The following is a 17,540-nucleotide window of genomic DNA, read 5'->3' as shown; positions in this document are numbered from 1 at the left end:
TTAGAAATAGAAGAACGAAAAGTTTGAGTCAACCTCCTTTTCTAAACACCCCACCGATCCTAACATTATATTATACTTACTGTATTATTAAGTTTGAGGTACATAGAGTAACTAACTTTGATGTCACGGTGAATTTTTTCTAAAATATCGACAATACCCTTCTAAAATTATAAAAAAATATTCTACTTTCATTCAATAAATTTTTTATAAAACTTTATTTTATAATATTCCTTATCACTATCATATCCACTTTCCAAAATTTTTAAATTACAAAAATATTTTCGTTATTCCTATCCAAACTTTTGAATTTTTAACTGATTTAATCATTTCTTATATAAGAAATAATAAATTAAATTAAAACTAACACAAAAAAATTCAAATGATTTTATGTGATACAAAAAAATTATTATAAGAAAGAATTAAATTAAAAATTACACCAAAAAATTATCATATGAAAGTTGTCATCATATCCGATTATACTTAAAAAGACGCATATATCATAGAGGAGAGTGAGTCTCATGTGAGACCGTCTCACGGATCATAATCTGTAAGACGGGTCAACCCTACCCATATTCACACTAAAAAGTAATACTCTTAGCATAAAAAGTGATACTTTTTCATGGGTGACCCAAATAAAAGATCCGTCTCACAAATAATACCCGTGAGACCGTCTCACACAAGTTTTTGCCCATAGAGGAAACGCCCTCCATTTTAGGATAGAAAAATCTCTCGCAAGAATAATATATTCTACTAAGACATTAAATTTTTTTGAAAATGTGTTAATATTTTCCAAATTTCTTGATAAATACATTGGAGTGGACCGCTGAAGTTGTCGAGTCTCACTCACATGTTTTGTAATAAATAATAATCAATTGTCTTCAATACATGATAATCTTCCATGTATTATATTATACACACGTGTGTGCAACAGTGGCCGGTAATAAATATATTTTATGACATATTTCTCAAGAAACTGGAAGAAAATGCAAAGATGGGTTAATTTATTGGATTTAATTTGATGGATTTAATTTTTAGTTCGAGCCCCAAAAATATCCATTCAGTAAATTGCATTCAAGTGCTCTTCAATGACCCACTACCCATAACTGTTAGTATTAGAATTTGGGTCCAATTTTTCCACTCATATTCAAATCGGATTAAATCAAAGTACTTGTTATTACAACTTACAACCTTAATTTATTTACATATATATCCTATATATTTTGTGACTTCAATGCTTCACCTTATATTGGTTTACATTATATATAACAAGCGAGACAGAAATTTGTCACTCACCGTTAATCAACCCCTACATACATTAGAGTCGAGTCGAGTCGAATCGAGTTCAGTAGCAGAAAGCTTGTGTGCGAAGAATTACATTTCTCATATAAATATAGAATGGGGCAGTTCAAGAAATACACACAAGGATTTAGTTTCTGATGATACAAAACCGAAACCAGTCGACGAAAATAATACGAACAAGGGCACTACTGACTAAAAACAACATCCTTGACATCCCAACTATTAGACAAAATCATGATTTCGGGACATGTTTTTTCATGTACTTTAAGGTGACATAACCAGGATCAACCATGTGTGAGCTCGGTATTGTACTTTAGATAATCATATGAAGGGTGGTTCGAGAAAAAAGGTGTGTGATTGAGAGCTTACTGAGCTTTGTGATGCACCAAGGGGCTAGAATATTCTGTTCCATTTTCTGAAGAAGTTATCTCAGAGGAAGCAACCGATGACGTGTGACTTTGATCATTTATCGAGTTCTTCGCCGAAAATGGAGGGTTGTGTTGAGGATTGGAATTAGCAGGTCTTTGGCCCTCCTCAGCTAGTTTTCTTAGAAGGTTCATGATAGTAGGGAGAAACTTGGTGGATATTGAGAGTATTCCAGGTAGCTGCACGCAGAACAAAAAGGAACGAAGAAAGAATGGAAACAAATCAGACCAAAAATAGGAAAAATCAATTGATCGAAATTATGATTCTCGTTATGAAAGCTATATCATAAGTTCCAATCCTATTTCTTTAAATGATTGCGAGTACCACTCCCAAAGTACAAAAAAAGAAAAATCTTATTCACGAACTACTATCGCAGCAGAATGAATCTACACAAAGATGAATCATAGAAAAGCACGAAGTGCTTAACCAGAGCAGTTTGAATAGGCGCGAGGAGGTCATGCATCCAGGAAATTCCGATAAATTCCTTTTCAAAGCCACGTGAATATTTTAATGTTTAAAATTCCACGTCACTCAAACCGAAATAAAAGACACTAGCCATTTAAGTGTACTTGGGAATACTTCATTACTTCTGTCTGTATTCTCAAAGAATTTTCAAATTGATGATTTCCATTTTGCCTCATCAAGATGCATTATTAGAAAAGCCTCGGTAATATAGATTACTAGACCTACAAAATATGTGAAGAATACTAGAATTCTAACAAAAAATGCGGTTGTTAAACTAAAGAAGGATAATAGAGATATTAAATAAGTAATAATTCACTCACAGCTCCATTGCGGAATTCACCAGAGATGTCTAATTGCATCCAAAGGGCTTTTACAAGGAGAAAAAGAACAAAAATGATGCCCAAATACAAAGGATTCCTGTCAAAAGATGAGCATAAGTATCCTCCAGCGCACAGATTTTACCAAAAGGTGAAGAACCTATAAGTAACAACTGCTTCCCAGACAACAATAAAGAATAAGCTATACCTCAATAGAGTCATAAATTCATTAAAACCCAAGACAACGATAGCAACGATTGCCCACGGAGGTGGCAACCAGTTGTTATTTCGTCTACTAGCTTCCTGAAAGTTGACAAATAAGAGAGTAATTATCTATTAATTTCCGGTAAATAATCTCCATCATAAATTTTAACCCTAAAGTATGGAGATGCATAAATGTAGATGCCCGCAGAAGTGTTATAACTTGACCTATTACAGTATGAGACAGAAGCAATGGGTAGCATGCGTACCTGAGCAGCAATGGCTTGACTAACAGTATACTCTGTCTCGGTTTTAAATTGCCTCCACAAAGATTTACACTGGACTGGTGTTAACAAGGTTTTCGATGATGGAACCTGGTTTTAAGAAAATGTAATATAAGTCAAGAACGGGTTCATAGTGGATTTAATACGCAGAAACAAGCTCAACAGAAGGCCATACAAACACAAATTACTCAAATTTTCCAAATCTCAATTAGTTCAAATCCAGGTGGAGCACAGATGATGCTTACAAAACAAATTATTCATCACATTACATAGTGAATCTAATTCTCGTTTCAATTGCAGGATCAATTTCTTTCAAAAGTAATGTTTTGCACACTCGAATGTATTTAAAGAAATACGCTAACCACCTCTTCCCAAGTGCTTGAAGCAAGAGGGTCCACCAAATTACTCCTATTTGTAGAAGTCCCACTCTTGGATGGTTCCACAAGAGCAAGGGACAAAGTCTTTTCAATTGCATCAACATCATCATCCAGGCGGATGGCAGCCATGACAGACAATAGCTTCAAAGACTAGGGACAGAAACAAGATAAAACATATATATATATATAAATAAATATCCCTTTAAAAACTAGAACATTAGTCACACCAGGCACTTGTAGAGAAAATCATACAGAAGAACGAGCGGTTTTGGTGATTGCTCGAATATCTTCCTTGCCGGTCCAGACCCGTGGCATTGAATCAGAATCCTGGCTAAATAACGTTAAAAACCTGCAAAATAGGCCCGATCAGTTCCTCTTGATAGAAACATAAGGGAGCTTCAAAATGTTTGCATTGTAGGTCAAGATATTAGCAAAAACACAGCAAGGACCTGTCTTTCATACGGGTCAAGACCCTTCCAGCTTCTTCTTTCGCTTTCACTTCAACTATTCCTCTAGCATGATCTTCCAACTTTGATAGCATTTTACTCTTTGTGGCCTCATCCATTTCAAAACCAGAAAGTGCACTTGAAAACCCAGTAACAGCAACTTCAGTCTCCCGCCGAAGAAGTTTTCTTATCGCAGGCCATGTTTCATCACTAGCTCCATCCAATAAAGATTCAACAGGTCCAGATAATGCTTCATTCAGTTTTGTCTGCCAACGAAAATCATCAGTATTCATCGGACAGTATACAGGCCAGAAATGGTCAGAAACTTTGTAGGCAACATGAGATAAAACAAAAAGCTGTTTACACACCACCAGCTCTTTTACGTTGATGGAGTTCCGCGACGAATTAATAACCCAAACATTAATGAAGGTAACCAATGACGATAAAATTGCCCAACATAATACATGTAACTAACGACAATATATTCTAGCAAAATACATTTAAATAATTTTTCAACAATCATTTCACTTGCGCTTGAAAGGGGCAAGAAATGTTACTATCATCACAAATGTAACTAAAAAATTCCATACCTCATACTTGGTTGTGAGTTCAGACAACTTGGCAGCACGAACTTCAGCAATATGTGCATCTATATCGCGTTGGAGCTTCTCTCTAACTCTAGAAGAGTCCCAATTTGCTAGGCTAATGTCCGCATCTACAAAAATCAGAGTTATCAGCTAATTTTCCACCATATCTAGCATATCGGCTAATGGACATTGAAAAGGAGCTCATTTGACACGCTATAATAAATTTCTCAAGATCATCGAGAGTAGAGGTTGCTATCACGTGAAGGGTAAATCATGGGGCCAGAATACTGGAGTATCGGCCACTAGAAGAAATTTAAACTTCAAATGTTGATGCCAGTGTGCTTCGTTCAGAGTTTTCAAGGAATTCGCTTAAAATAAATAAATAAATAACGGCATTTGATATTATGCAGAAATTAGAAGGCTAACATAAATTCTTGTACCTGCAGTTGCTTTGTCAAACTGTGACATAAAGAACTCGGTGCAATCCCGTGCAGACACTGCAAATCCTTTCCCCCCATTCAAAGCACTAGCAAAAGCTTCTTTAAATCTATACAAGGTTCCAGAGCGTATGTGTCCCAACATGAATTGGTACGCTGGGTGAACAAGCTAATACAAACAAGAAAGCAAAACTGTCAGCATAAAACACAATGTCCAGAAGGTCAAACTTCAATAGTCATGTAAAATCAGTCCATGCATATCAAAATACTTGCCATATTCAATACGAAAGGACATCCAAATAACATATGTAAGCGTAAAAAGGGGAATGAAGTTTCGTGTACATTATGTGCAGGCAAGTGTAAAATCAACATGCAAGCTTAAAAGTATTACTTGCAGAAGCTTCTCTTCCAAATGTTTCCGCTTTGAAGATCTAACACCTTCGTCAAAATATGTGGCCTCGGAATCATACCTATCATAGAAAAGACAAGATACATGTATTTAGTCCCCCCAAAATCTTAAAAGCAGGATTATCATTTGTTCAATGAGCTTGGACGCAAATATTAAATGCTGAAAAAGACACAAAACTTAATTTCATGAACCCAAATTCACAAGCTCATAGGCTCTTCATAGTAACCGTGAAACTACAGCAAGGAAAATTCAGATATGATTGAATGAATTTTTCAGTCCTCCCATAGTCTCCTTTTAGCGAATGAGGAACATCCTTCAGACACGCTGTTAGCCAATGATTGATTATATTGTTCACTTTAATGAACACAATCTCAAGTCAAGAGAGGTACAAGGTCTTTAGATAATATCAGACTGGTCTAAGCAAAACATTCATAACCCTCTTGTATAGAGAATGCAACAGAGTCTAACAAGAATGCTTGCATGGAGGAAGATTAAAATAACAGCATCTCCTACGAGACAAATATGATTAGCATACCAAAAAAATATAAGAATCTCACTTACTCCGAAAGACAAACATCAAGAATTGATGTGAGCTTCCTTCCAAATCCAGGCACTGGTTGGGATTGTACAGTCTGTTCTAACTGACACCATTCCTAGATGTATGAAACACAACAATTAGACAATTAAAAATGTCCATAGACAAATATTATTCCTTCAAAAAGAAACATCCACACGTGTCATTGGAGAAGTACCTCATTAGTAGTAAAAGAAGAGAACTTCTCATTTGCAATTTCATTCACAACGTACTGTAGCAACCATAACCTAATAAAAGAAAGACAAATTTCAATGAGAAACCTACCTCAACAATTTAATTGTGGATTCTATATAGATGATTTGGATGAAACCTTGTGAGCAGGAAGGTCAAGATCCTTGTTCTCTTTAATGACCTTCCATATATGCTGTAAACTAAATGAAAACCCAGAAGCAGGAACGACACCACGCCTGTCCCCAGCAAGCCCACCAGGTGCAATGGAATGGAAAAATCGCTGTCTTAGGTTCGCCACCTTAACAAAATTACAAGACATTAAAAATGGTAAGGTGCAATATGGTTCATTCGCCTACTTTAAATGCAAATTCTTCAGAAAACTTTGTAGAATTTTATATGATAATTTAGAAAAACGTATTTAAATAAGTAAATGTTGATATCATGCGCAAGAAACAATATTATATAACTATCATAAAAATGGGTCCAAAAGTATGATTTCGTTCTCCAAAAACCACATGGGCATCCTTTTTTCCAACAGAAACATGCAAAAGCATAACTTGCCGAATAGCGGAACCAAATATTCGTTATAACATGAAGACAAAACGAGCTTGAACCTGTTCTTTGAATTGTTCTTCCTTCTCTTCGTAACTAGAGAGCGCCACAACTTCAACCTTATCATTCAATCATATAAGAGAGAACTCATGTTAAATTTACAACACATAGAGGTAAGATAAAAAGCAAGTCTAACCAATCAAGCATCTTACATTGAAAAATTCACTTATTGGAGTTTCCTTGTGAACTTGTGGCTTAGGAACAGAATCCCATATCTTCCAATGAAGAAAAAAGTTAGAAACCAACCATACTAAGGCCAAAAAAATGAAATGCTGTTAATCATGTACCTTCTGAATGTCTTCCCTCAAAACTGGTTCCAGGTTCTCCAATGGTGTCTGCAATAGTACAAAAATAAAACAAAAATCCTCCAGCATCCAACAAATTATTCCAGGGACCCAATGGTCCACAAAATTTTGAAGCTGTCAATATATTCAAGTGTAATAACTAATGACAAACAAGAGGGAGAAAATACCCTTGTTTTATCACGAATAACAAACATCAGAGTTGTCTTACGAGGGCTAAATAATCTCATCAAAACCTGTAAAACATAAAGAAATTGTTAAACCTTCACCAGTTAAATTAAACGTTGGCACATATCACATGTCAATTTACCTGAAATACAGTTTTCAACAGAGGTTTATTTGCAGCCTGTTCGCGGCCAATGTCATGACACCACCTGCAAAATTGTATTTTCCCCCAGTTCAACAACTGATTAATCGTATAATTATTCAACGATAAAAAACAATTTCATGAATGCAACATTTGGATCACTTATATCAAGATGCAACGGTCATACATGTTTATCAATACAATATCTGAAACAGCAAGGGCAAAAAGAGCACTCTGCTTTTCAAAGGTCGTATCATCCTGAAAAGGAGCTAAATGGTCAGCCAGCAATCAATTCAGAGATAATGATGAAATTACCTCAAAGCTAATAAGAATTCTCAGAGCTGAAATGCTAGTTAATGGATAGGGCCCAAAATAATTTATATTAACCTCTCCTCGTTCTCTTCCATCAGTACCCTCCAAGTCCATTACAAGTGTGCATGGTTCAATTCCAACACAATGTGCCATCCATATACCTTTTGTGGTCTGAGACCTAATAAGTTGAAATAATAGGTACGTTCAATTTTAATAAGAAATCAAACGACACATGAGAGTCAAAATACACATACCTCCCCTTAAAAGCATCCATCTCCCTGAAATTTGTACCAAAGAGGTGATTCAACAGCGTACTCTTCCCTGTCAAAAAAACAAAGAAGGTGCAAATTATTGACAGTCGTTAACACCAATAATGAACAAATAATTTCATCCATCCACATGATCAATAATAGGGATCTATGAGCAGAACCATGTACAAAAACAATGTATCTGTGCTATGTCTCAAAGAGGTGCAGAAAAAATTCGCAAGTTAACCAAGCCATAATCCAAGAACTCGAGTTATCAAAAGCTCATAAGGCAAGCGTGCAGGCTCAAGGCGCAATGAAATGCAAGCCAAGACAAAACTCTGTAGTGAAGAGCGCACCAAGACCATTACGAACACATCTTGCCAAACCTTAAGTACAAAAGTGCACTTAACTTTAAGCATGCTTTAAAGTACAGATTTTGAACTGATCAAAATGCAATTTATTGGCAATTCATATTAATAGTAGACAGATAAATATTTGTTTTAATTTTTTCAAATAATTTGTAAAATACATATCGAACAATATGAAATGATATTTTCTTCATGTATCTAGATTCCGGAATATTACGTCTTACTTCAACTTGATTCGCGAAGCATGAGCCTAGCCTTGCGCCTAGGCTCGAGATCATTCATCGGTGACCATCACACGTTTATTGACTATAAAATAAACATCGACTTACTAATACAAAATTGTTCCAAAACTATTACCACTACTTTGAGGGCCCATGATGGCTACTACAGCATAAGAAAGACCGCATTCTGCCAATTTGACTTCTTTCGTAAATTTATCGATTCCAGCAGCATTGAAAGTACCATCCCCATCTATGAGATGAGTTGAACAACACTCAATGCTTTTATCTGGATAAGATGGACAGAAAATATATCAACATGGAGCACAAGAAAGAAAGAGTGCTGATCCAATAATTAACTCAATAGGTACATTGAGAAAACCATGTAAAATCATAAGGGAAAACAAAGATAACTCATATATTCGTGTCCAAAATTAAGCAACCGTGCGATATTCTGAATCTCCACTACTTTACGGCATTTCTGATGTTCTCCAGAATTTAATCATCCAAATCACCATATGATAGCAGATAGTTAATAGATATTCTGAATTTCAAGAAATATCATACACAAGGTCCATCTTCCAACGAAGTTAAAAATCAAAGAGCAATAGTCAAGAAAAACATGAACAGAAATTATAAAAGCCATCAAATCACTTGAACCCAGGAAAACCCTAATTTACAGGATCGACACAAAATTAAGTTTTATTGAGATATCATCAAAAGAATAATCAGACAGAGAAAAAGAAATCCTTGTCCAAATTTTACTTCCGGAAAAAAAATAAAAGACAAACGAAACAACTCAACAAACTCGTAAATAAATTCAACCCAAAAAAAACCTAAAACTCAAACTTACAAAATCAATTTCATCAGAAGTAACATCAAGAAATAACCAGAACAAAACAGAAAATCTTATCCAAACTCTACTGCAACAAACCGAAACCGAAGTGTATAGGTAAAATCACGCACAAAACAATAAATAAGAAGGTTATGCTTGTAAGCTCCTAACATAATCATTGACAATTAATCAAAAACCATTCAATTTGAGAGGTTTAACTGAAAAAAGAACAAAACAACTGACTGAAACAGAAACTGATCAAAAGTTTACCCATGTGTGCAAGAAACTGTTGGGTCCGATCAAAGTAGCGAAGTGCCCGGAGATTGGAAAATCGGGAAATCGGAGAAGAAAAATAAGAGAATCAAAGTCGAAGATCTCGAATCGGGATTTGTGTTCATACGACATATGACTTCAACCTGTACGCGTCTCTTTTTTATTAATTTAAAGAAAAAAGTAGAAGAAAATTAAATAAAGTGAAATCGAAATTACCAAAAGAACCCCCATAAATTTGAATATATATTTATAATAAAAAGTAAAAAAAAAAACACCATTTTGTAATTTTTTAAAAAAAAAACACACCTTTTTTTTGGGATTCTTCGAAATCCCGTTTTCCAAGTTTTGTATTCGTTCTTGTATATTTCAGAAAAAGTTATTAAATTACAATTTATTTATAAGCTATCTTTCGATACACAATGAGTAGATATCTGACCTAACTAAATAGTCTGCAAACTACGTTAATCGGATAAACTACATTGGACAAGTCATGTGTAACAAGCTCGTCTTAAAAAATATTGATAAAAAAATCTTGATCAATGATCAAATATTTACGTATTTCACAAAATGAGATGTGTAGTATAGATTTGAACATTGAGATGATAACTATTAACCCATTCAAACATGCACATACATGTTGCAAACATGCAATATCCATCTTAAATATTAAAAAATATAATAGTAATTCAAATTGATAGAGATTTATTATTTAAATTTAACTTGGATACCTTTAATTAAATTAATAATTCATTATACCATATAAATCACTAGAAATATAAAATTATAAATTAATTATACTACATAAATCCATTAACAAAAATTAATATAATGTATATGCATAAAGCTAGTACCGTTAAAAAAAATTAACAGTTCAATCATAGAATAATATGAAAAATTAAAATGGTTTGTACATAAAGCTAGTATCATTAATATCCTATAATTTTTGTCCTCTGATTTTTTTTCTGTTTTGAGTTTGGTTTATTAAATTTCCATAATTTTGTTTTGTATACTAGCTTTTACTTTATTGGCTTCCAATCTTATTTTATAGTAGTGTTGACATGATATAAAAAAGAATAGGTTTTTTTGTTAGAAATATCTTTATTCGTGAGATATGTCAATTCTGCTCATATTTATAATAAAATTAATATTTTTTTGCATAAAGATAAAATATTTTTTCATTGATAATTCAAATATAATATAAATCTAATAAAATTAGCAGGTGAGACCGTCTCACATGAGTTTTTTTGTAAACAAAAATGCAAACATGACATCAAAAAATGTTGGCATGACATAAAAAAATGCATTTGTCTGATCACAAGTCAGCAATTAGCCCATCTCACATGAGTTTTTTACTAAAAAATGCAAACATGACATAAAAAATGTTTCATGACATCAAAAAAATTTATTTGTCTGATCAGATGTCAGTAATTAGCTCATAATAATTGAAAATTAAAAGTTAGTGTATATGTGGGTTGAGAAACACAAACAATCTTGATTTTGATGATAACAAAATGTGTTATTGTGTTTCAAACATATTTATTTAAGTAAGTAGTTGTTAGCTCAAGTTGGAAGTTGTAACTCGAATTTAGTCAAACTGAAAATCTGATGAGCTTAAGTTTTTTTATGATATCTCACAACTTGGTAATGAAAATGACAAACCGTCAAATTCACTGAACAGATAACTCAATTTGGGAGAAGTTTTATTTCAAGCTAGTTGGGCCAAATTGGATGTTATTTAGACAGACCGATGGTCGCAAGACCAAACTAATTGCATGAAAACAAAAATTAACTGGGCATGAGTAGTTGTCGTATTTAAGTAGCTTGATAAGCTCGGTAATCCAACTAAAATGATTTAGTATGTGTCACGAAGCTAAAATGATGATCTAAAAATCGTATTCACAAGTCAAAGTCTGAATCGAAGTCTAATATGCTTATAAATGATTATGAAAATACGAGTTTTAAGCAGGTAGCAAAGTTGATTTCAGCATACCTCATCGGTTTGGATCAGTTTAGCATATGAGACAAACTGAATGACCAGTTGAGCAGGTTCTGTAGCGCCCTTACCCAAGTCACTACTAAACAAACTAATACGCACGCAAAATTAAAACTTGATAACAACAATTAAACAGTAAAAATCAAATAACTTAATTATCTTACAACCTAAACGAAAACAAAATAATAACATAAGTCTTAAACATTAATACAACCATAATGAAAACATAATTCTGAATGAGAAAACGATAAACTACATAAAACCACCACTGGATCACCACCGCAAACCCAACAACTCTAGCCACTGTCATGGTCGTCCGAACCGTCTAACCTAAGACATGTCCTGTGGAATGGGGTGCCCAAGATGAAAAACAAAGACGCGAGTGACAATCGTCCAATACGAGAATATACAAACTGATATGATGCATGTGAAATGAAATATGCTCGGATGTCAAGAATCAAGTCAAGAATCTAATGATCAGTCTAGAGACGCCTGAGTGTGTAGTCTCTAATCTGCCCTAGGCATGTTTTGGGTCCTACACTCATCATCAAGATGCGAACCTACAATGTTCAGGTCATCAGAGTCCGCAAGTCCCGTCGAACATTGTAGCTCTCGATGCCCTATCTTTCACAATACATAATATGGCTGAGCGGCCCCAACAAACGAGGTATATCTCAAAATATATCAGGCTCAACATGATATGTCATACATTATATGCTAAAGCAGTAAAACATGTATCATGCAACATGTAAGTGTGTATACTACGCTTGGATATCTCAGTCAATACATCACATACCTCACTCACTAAAACAATCCAACATAATAAAATCACTATCAAACCAGATTTTGAATTACCATACATGCTACAAAGTTCTTCTTAATCATCCTAAAATCAATATTTAAGACTTTAGGATTATACAAGCGTCCGTCGTCAGCCCGCTGATTATGTCTCGATCCCACTTCACTGATCCCTCCTCGAGTCGACACTAGATCTGAAACTTACCAACACCAAAGTTCCCTAGAAACTGGCAAGAAAACCTAAGATATATGGCTAGAACTCTCTCTGTAGGAAGCGGTGTAGAAAACAAAAGAAATCAGCTTTCATTTATAGGCTGCATCTGCACTAGTTCAGAAAATCCGAATCAATCTTATCTGCCACGAGTCAGAATCTCATTTGTCTAGTTGGATTTCTCGGGATAATGAAATCTGAAGTAGATTGGGTTGTCCATTTTAAATTCGGCGGATCCCAATAGATTGATCACGATTATCATTTCCTTAATAATGCTTAATTAACAACTCTTTAATCATAGCTTAATTAGTATTTCTTTCCAAATAAGGATTCGAGTCATCATAGGTTCAGTTGAGCAGAAAAGCAAATGAATGACCAATTCAATAGACGAGCAAAACCGAATGACCAGTTGAGCAAGTTCGGTTGAGCAGATGAGCAAAACCGAATGACTAGTTGAGCAGGCGAGCAAAACTAGATACAAATGTCAAAATCAGTTAGGCTCGAGAAAAATGACCAACAAGATGGAAATGAATGTTTCAATATAAAAGCAATACATAAACTTTCCAAGCAGTCATATTATTATGTCTAACGTATATATCATTCTTTGAGCCTATAAATACAACATTTTGAAGATCAAATACAAGTTTCGGAAGAGAATTCAAAGCATGAACAACCTACATAAAGAAATAAGCTAGAATGAGAGTGAGCTCAATGTGTAAGAATACATTATGCAGATTGTGAGGTTGCAGTCTACAATCGAGAGTGTGCAAGGAGTTTCAACAAGGCAAGAGATAACTTCGAAGTTCAAATAGGTTTGTAGAAGGAGTTGTATAAATAAAAAAGTAAATCATTCCTAAGAAGAAAAAGAGGTCACGTAGTAGTTGTCAATCTTCGAATATCTATGAACAAATTCGTGTTTATTTATTTATTGCATTTAATTATTGTTATTGTTTTTAAGATGCATTGTTGAAGCATTTTATGTGTTTTTCAAATATCCAAAATATTGCGTACCAAGTGTTTGATAAAATGATTCAACCAAAAAAATAATTTACTCATTCAACTTGCATATCTTTTATATACTTTACAAAATGTTTAATCGATTTATACGAATAATTATTTTGAGGGTCTTCCGCTTGATTTGAAAATCAAACTCGATTTAATTCATCGTTGTTCAATATTTCAAGAATCGAGCTACTGTAGCTCAACGATTATCCTTTAATCGATCTTATTAGTATAAAAATTAAACTCTGAAAACTAACATATTAAAATTTAAAATTGAAGAAGTTAATAAAAAAAATATTTTCAAATTAGCTCAAATAGAATAGTACCGTATTATAAATTACGAGGATACTTCTAGGCAAAACATTAATGCTCATTTTCTAGGCAAAACATTAATGCTCATTTTAATTTGTCAAAATCTAGTTACGTAATTTCATGTTGTGGTAATCCTTTTCTTTTTTACTACATAAATTTCATGATGTCATATTCCTTTCCCTTTTACATGGTGTCCTAAATTTGCCAAAATCTAGCTATCAATATCTTGAAATCCATCGATTTTTTCTTATTATATTATTATTTTAAATTTCAATTTTGTGCACAATTATCAAACTCTAATAGATTCATTATGCACCCTATAAAAAAATCAATTATATTTTCTGTTTATTATTTACGAAAATTTTAATTTGAATTAAATTTAAAGTTTGAATGAAAATTATCGTTCATGAATATAAGAGTATCTTTTGGCTCTCCATCTTCTTGAGTTAGTTTTAGTTCATGATTGTGGTAATATCTTCTGAGTGTCCACATTCTTGAGTTAATTGAAAATTTTTGGTTCTTTGTATTCTTTAGTTAATTGCGAGATTAATTGAGTTAATTAATATTGTATGACTTTTGGTGTGCAACTTGGAGCTAACAAATAGTTTGTCAATTTCCTATATCCATACATTTTTTTACAAATACATTTAAGATATCACTCAAGTATTCTCTTGCATCTCATTTTTGCTAGCTTTTTATTTGGCATCCATTAAGTTTTGGTGATAAAGTGAATGTACGAATTGAGTTCGGCGAAGTAGCAAAATTGTGCTTAACTTTCTACTTATTGAACAGTTGTATAATGGGAAACAGGCTTCCGTAAGTGTTGATCTTCAAGCACCTCGTGGAGATGACAAATATATTTTAAGAAAATTTTATATGTTATAGGCATCGGTTTTCTTATTTCATTATTCCGTTAAAATTTTTGTTAGTTTATATTTATGTTGCTAGTTGGAATACTATTCTATTTTACATTGCTACAAATTTGATTTTTGGAATTTTTTTCCTACATTTTGATGTATCGGGTTTTGACATACAAAATATATCTAGAGTGTGTTGTTCATCAATTCAAAAAGAAACTTGTTAACTTATTATCGATTTAATTTTCTTTACTTTGATACTCGACATATTGTGTCAAATGTTGTTGAGTATGTTCTCATCATGTCACAAAGTTTTTTTTACGAGGAATTACATTTATTTCCAGTATTTTGTATTCGTTTCTTGATCGAATCCCAAGAATATTAAAACATAACTATTGAATCAAATACCTCAACACCACAGTGATTGTTCATACTATTAAAGTATAGATCTCATAAGTGATTCTCATTTTGCTACAAATTCTAATTATGATGATACATCATAGAATTTCGATGGTTCATATTTCAAGAAGTGACAACAAAGAATATTCTTTTACCTCATTACATTGAATCTGGCTAGATTTTTGACTGGGGACAGTCTGAAATCTGTTGGGGCGAGGGAATTGTTCAATTTGCTAATGCAGTTAATGCATGCCATCATTCTGATTTCTTTTGTAGAAATTATATCATGAATGATTTATCTATTTCGCCATATAATGTCTTTATTGAAAAAACATATCTAAGGAGTTATGAGAGTCTTTGGATCGAAATTATAAGTCTGAGGATGTTGAAGCCAAGAAGTTCGTTATTGGCCAATTCATGGATTAAAAGATGGTGAACTCCATGCTGTGATCAGTCAAGTTCAAGAGCCTCAAGTTATATTGCATGAGATTCATTCTGAATTGTGTTGAGTGAATATTTTCAAGTTGCAGTTGTTATTGAGAAACTATCTCTAGCGTCAAAAGATTTCAAGAAACACTTGAAAAATAAATGAAAGAAAATGAATGTGGAGGGACTTGTTGTTAGGTTTTGCACTGAAGAAGACAACAATAATTTTGAGAAAAGATTGTTAATATTGTTGTGGCTAAAGCCAATGTGATTGAGCATGGTCAGAGTTCCAAAACCAAGGAAAACATTGAGCCATTTGGAAAAGTTACCAAGTTGGGACCCAATAAGGATATTTTCAAGAAAAAGTTATCTAGAAATTTTTTTTTTTTTTTTATCATGGGGTTCCAGGTCACAAAGCTTCGGTGTGAGAAACCGAATAAAATTAAGGAGATGAATATGGTGGAGACCATATCTCAAGAGCTTTAAAGTATGAACATGCGGTATTGTTTCTGAAGTAAACTTGGTGGGTTCAAACTCAAATGAGTGATGGGATTGATACATGTGCCACTCGTCAGGTCTGCTCCAATAAGAAGATGATTGAAATTCTTGAAAAATTCAACAATGATGACTTTGAATTGGACGAAACTTCGATAGACTCAGAGTCTACTAGTGGATTTGTGTGACACGAAAATTTTACAAGTAGACTGTTACTATTAGTTTTACAATGGAATATGAGTTCATATCTCTCGATAAATGTGTTGAAAATAATGAATAACTACATCTATTCTTAGAAGATATTTCACGATGAGCAAATTTGTGTTAGCTATATGTATTCATCGTGATAGTCATTCTGTGTTTATAAAGACACAAAGAAATATGTATTATGGTAAGTATCAAAAGATAATCTAGCGGATCTGCTAATCAACAGATTAAACAGAGAGTTATTTGCATAATCATCGAGAAGAATGAGACTTAAGGCTATTGAATAAGTTGGTAGAAAGGAAAACCGAACCTATGATGAAAGAAGATCCCGAGAACTAGGTTTAATTGATCAACCTAATTGCACTTACTTGGCGGATCACTATGGGGATTATCTCTTGTCTATTCCTATGGTGGAACAATGAATTTAAAGATAATCATACAATTTTTAATGATTCTTACAAATAAGAAATGGGTGGAACAATGTCGATTGTTCTCAATAAAGAATCACCTATGTGAGAGAGAAGTGAGATCGAATTGAAGGAATTGCACGACTCAATTCTAGACTCTTTCATAGAACTAGACATGTTCATGGCCGAAACGAACACAATCATGATAACAAAATTGTATCGGAGAGATTCACGTGTAAAATATATCTTAATTTACATAGACAACAGAAGAATTCAAGGATACCATGTATACTGATTAGCTAATAAAACAAATATATTTCACAAGAGAATGCCCAAATGATAACTTCTAAATATATGTAGGATTCGACTGTAGAAATTTATCACCATAGTTTGTAACAATTTTTATTGATGTGGGTATTGTGGAAATTTGAATGGAATTTAAAGTCTGAATGAAAAGTATAACTCATGAATGTGAGAATGTCTTTTAGCTCTCGACATTCTTGAGTTACTTGTGGTAAGTGATTGTGAGAGTGCCTTTTGACTTTTTACGTTCTTGAGTTAATTAGAAACTTTTGGTTCTTCGTATTCTTGAGTTAATTACAAGATTAATTGAGATTAATTGAGTTAATTAATCTTGCATGACTTTTGGTGTACATTTTGAAGTTCATAAATAGTGTGTCAATTTTCTCAATCTATATAAAAATTTTACAAACACACTCAACTCAACCATTATCTTGCATTTCATATTACTATATTTCATTTGGCCTGCCTTCGTTAAATTTTAATGATAAAATGAACGTAGGATCTGAGTTCGCTGGAGTGACGAATTTGTGTTTAATTTACTACGGATTCAACTGTTGTATCCTGATAAATAGACGTCTGTTAATGTTGATCATCAAACACCTCGTGGAAGAGACACATTTGTTTTAGATAAATTATGCTTG

General features: G+C 33.3%; 2 protein-coding genes across 2 annotated transcripts in view; one reads left to right on the top strand and one right to left on the bottom strand.

Moving 5' to 3' along the window:
• Nucleotides 1-1,404: 1,404 nt before the first annotated feature.
• Nucleotides 1,405-9,642, bottom strand: LOC140841159 (protein ROOT HAIR DEFECTIVE 3). The gene is given in 24 exon segments (XM_073208381.1): nt 1,405-1,904; nt 2,511-2,607; nt 2,716-2,810; nt 2,978-3,082; nt 3,358-3,519; nt 3,622-3,718; nt 3,819-4,081; nt 4,406-4,530; nt 4,843-5,008; nt 5,231-5,309; nt 5,810-5,901; nt 6,001-6,042; nt 6,044-6,070; nt 6,154-6,312; nt 6,629-6,685; nt 6,779-6,841; nt 6,914-6,961; nt 7,099-7,164; nt 7,239-7,302; nt 7,423-7,493; nt 7,623-7,725; nt 7,802-7,868; nt 8,521-8,670; nt 9,487-9,642. Coding segments are annotated over 24 exon segments (2,442 nt in total). The 5' UTR covers nt 9,491-9,642; the 3' UTR covers nt 1,405-1,664.
• LOC140841162 (protein FLX-like 3) overlaps nt 4,656-17,540 on the top strand; it is a 104,600-nt gene continuing 91,715 nt past the window's right edge. Inside the window, exon 1 of the mRNA XM_073208386.1 lies at nt 4,656-4,668. The gene's annotated coding sequence lies outside the window, so the exon portion shown is untranslated. The remainder of the gene's footprint in view (nt 4,669-17,540) is intronic.

The sequence above is a fragment of the Primulina eburnea genome, chromosome 9, assembly GCF_022965805.1.
Source record: "Primulina eburnea isolate SZY01 chromosome 9, ASM2296580v1, whole genome shotgun sequence".
Lineage (NCBI taxonomy): Eukaryota > Viridiplantae > Streptophyta > Magnoliopsida > Lamiales > Gesneriaceae > Primulina > Primulina eburnea.
The sequence above is the reverse complement of the archived record's forward strand: the minus strand, read 5'-3'. Positions and strand labels throughout refer to the sequence as shown.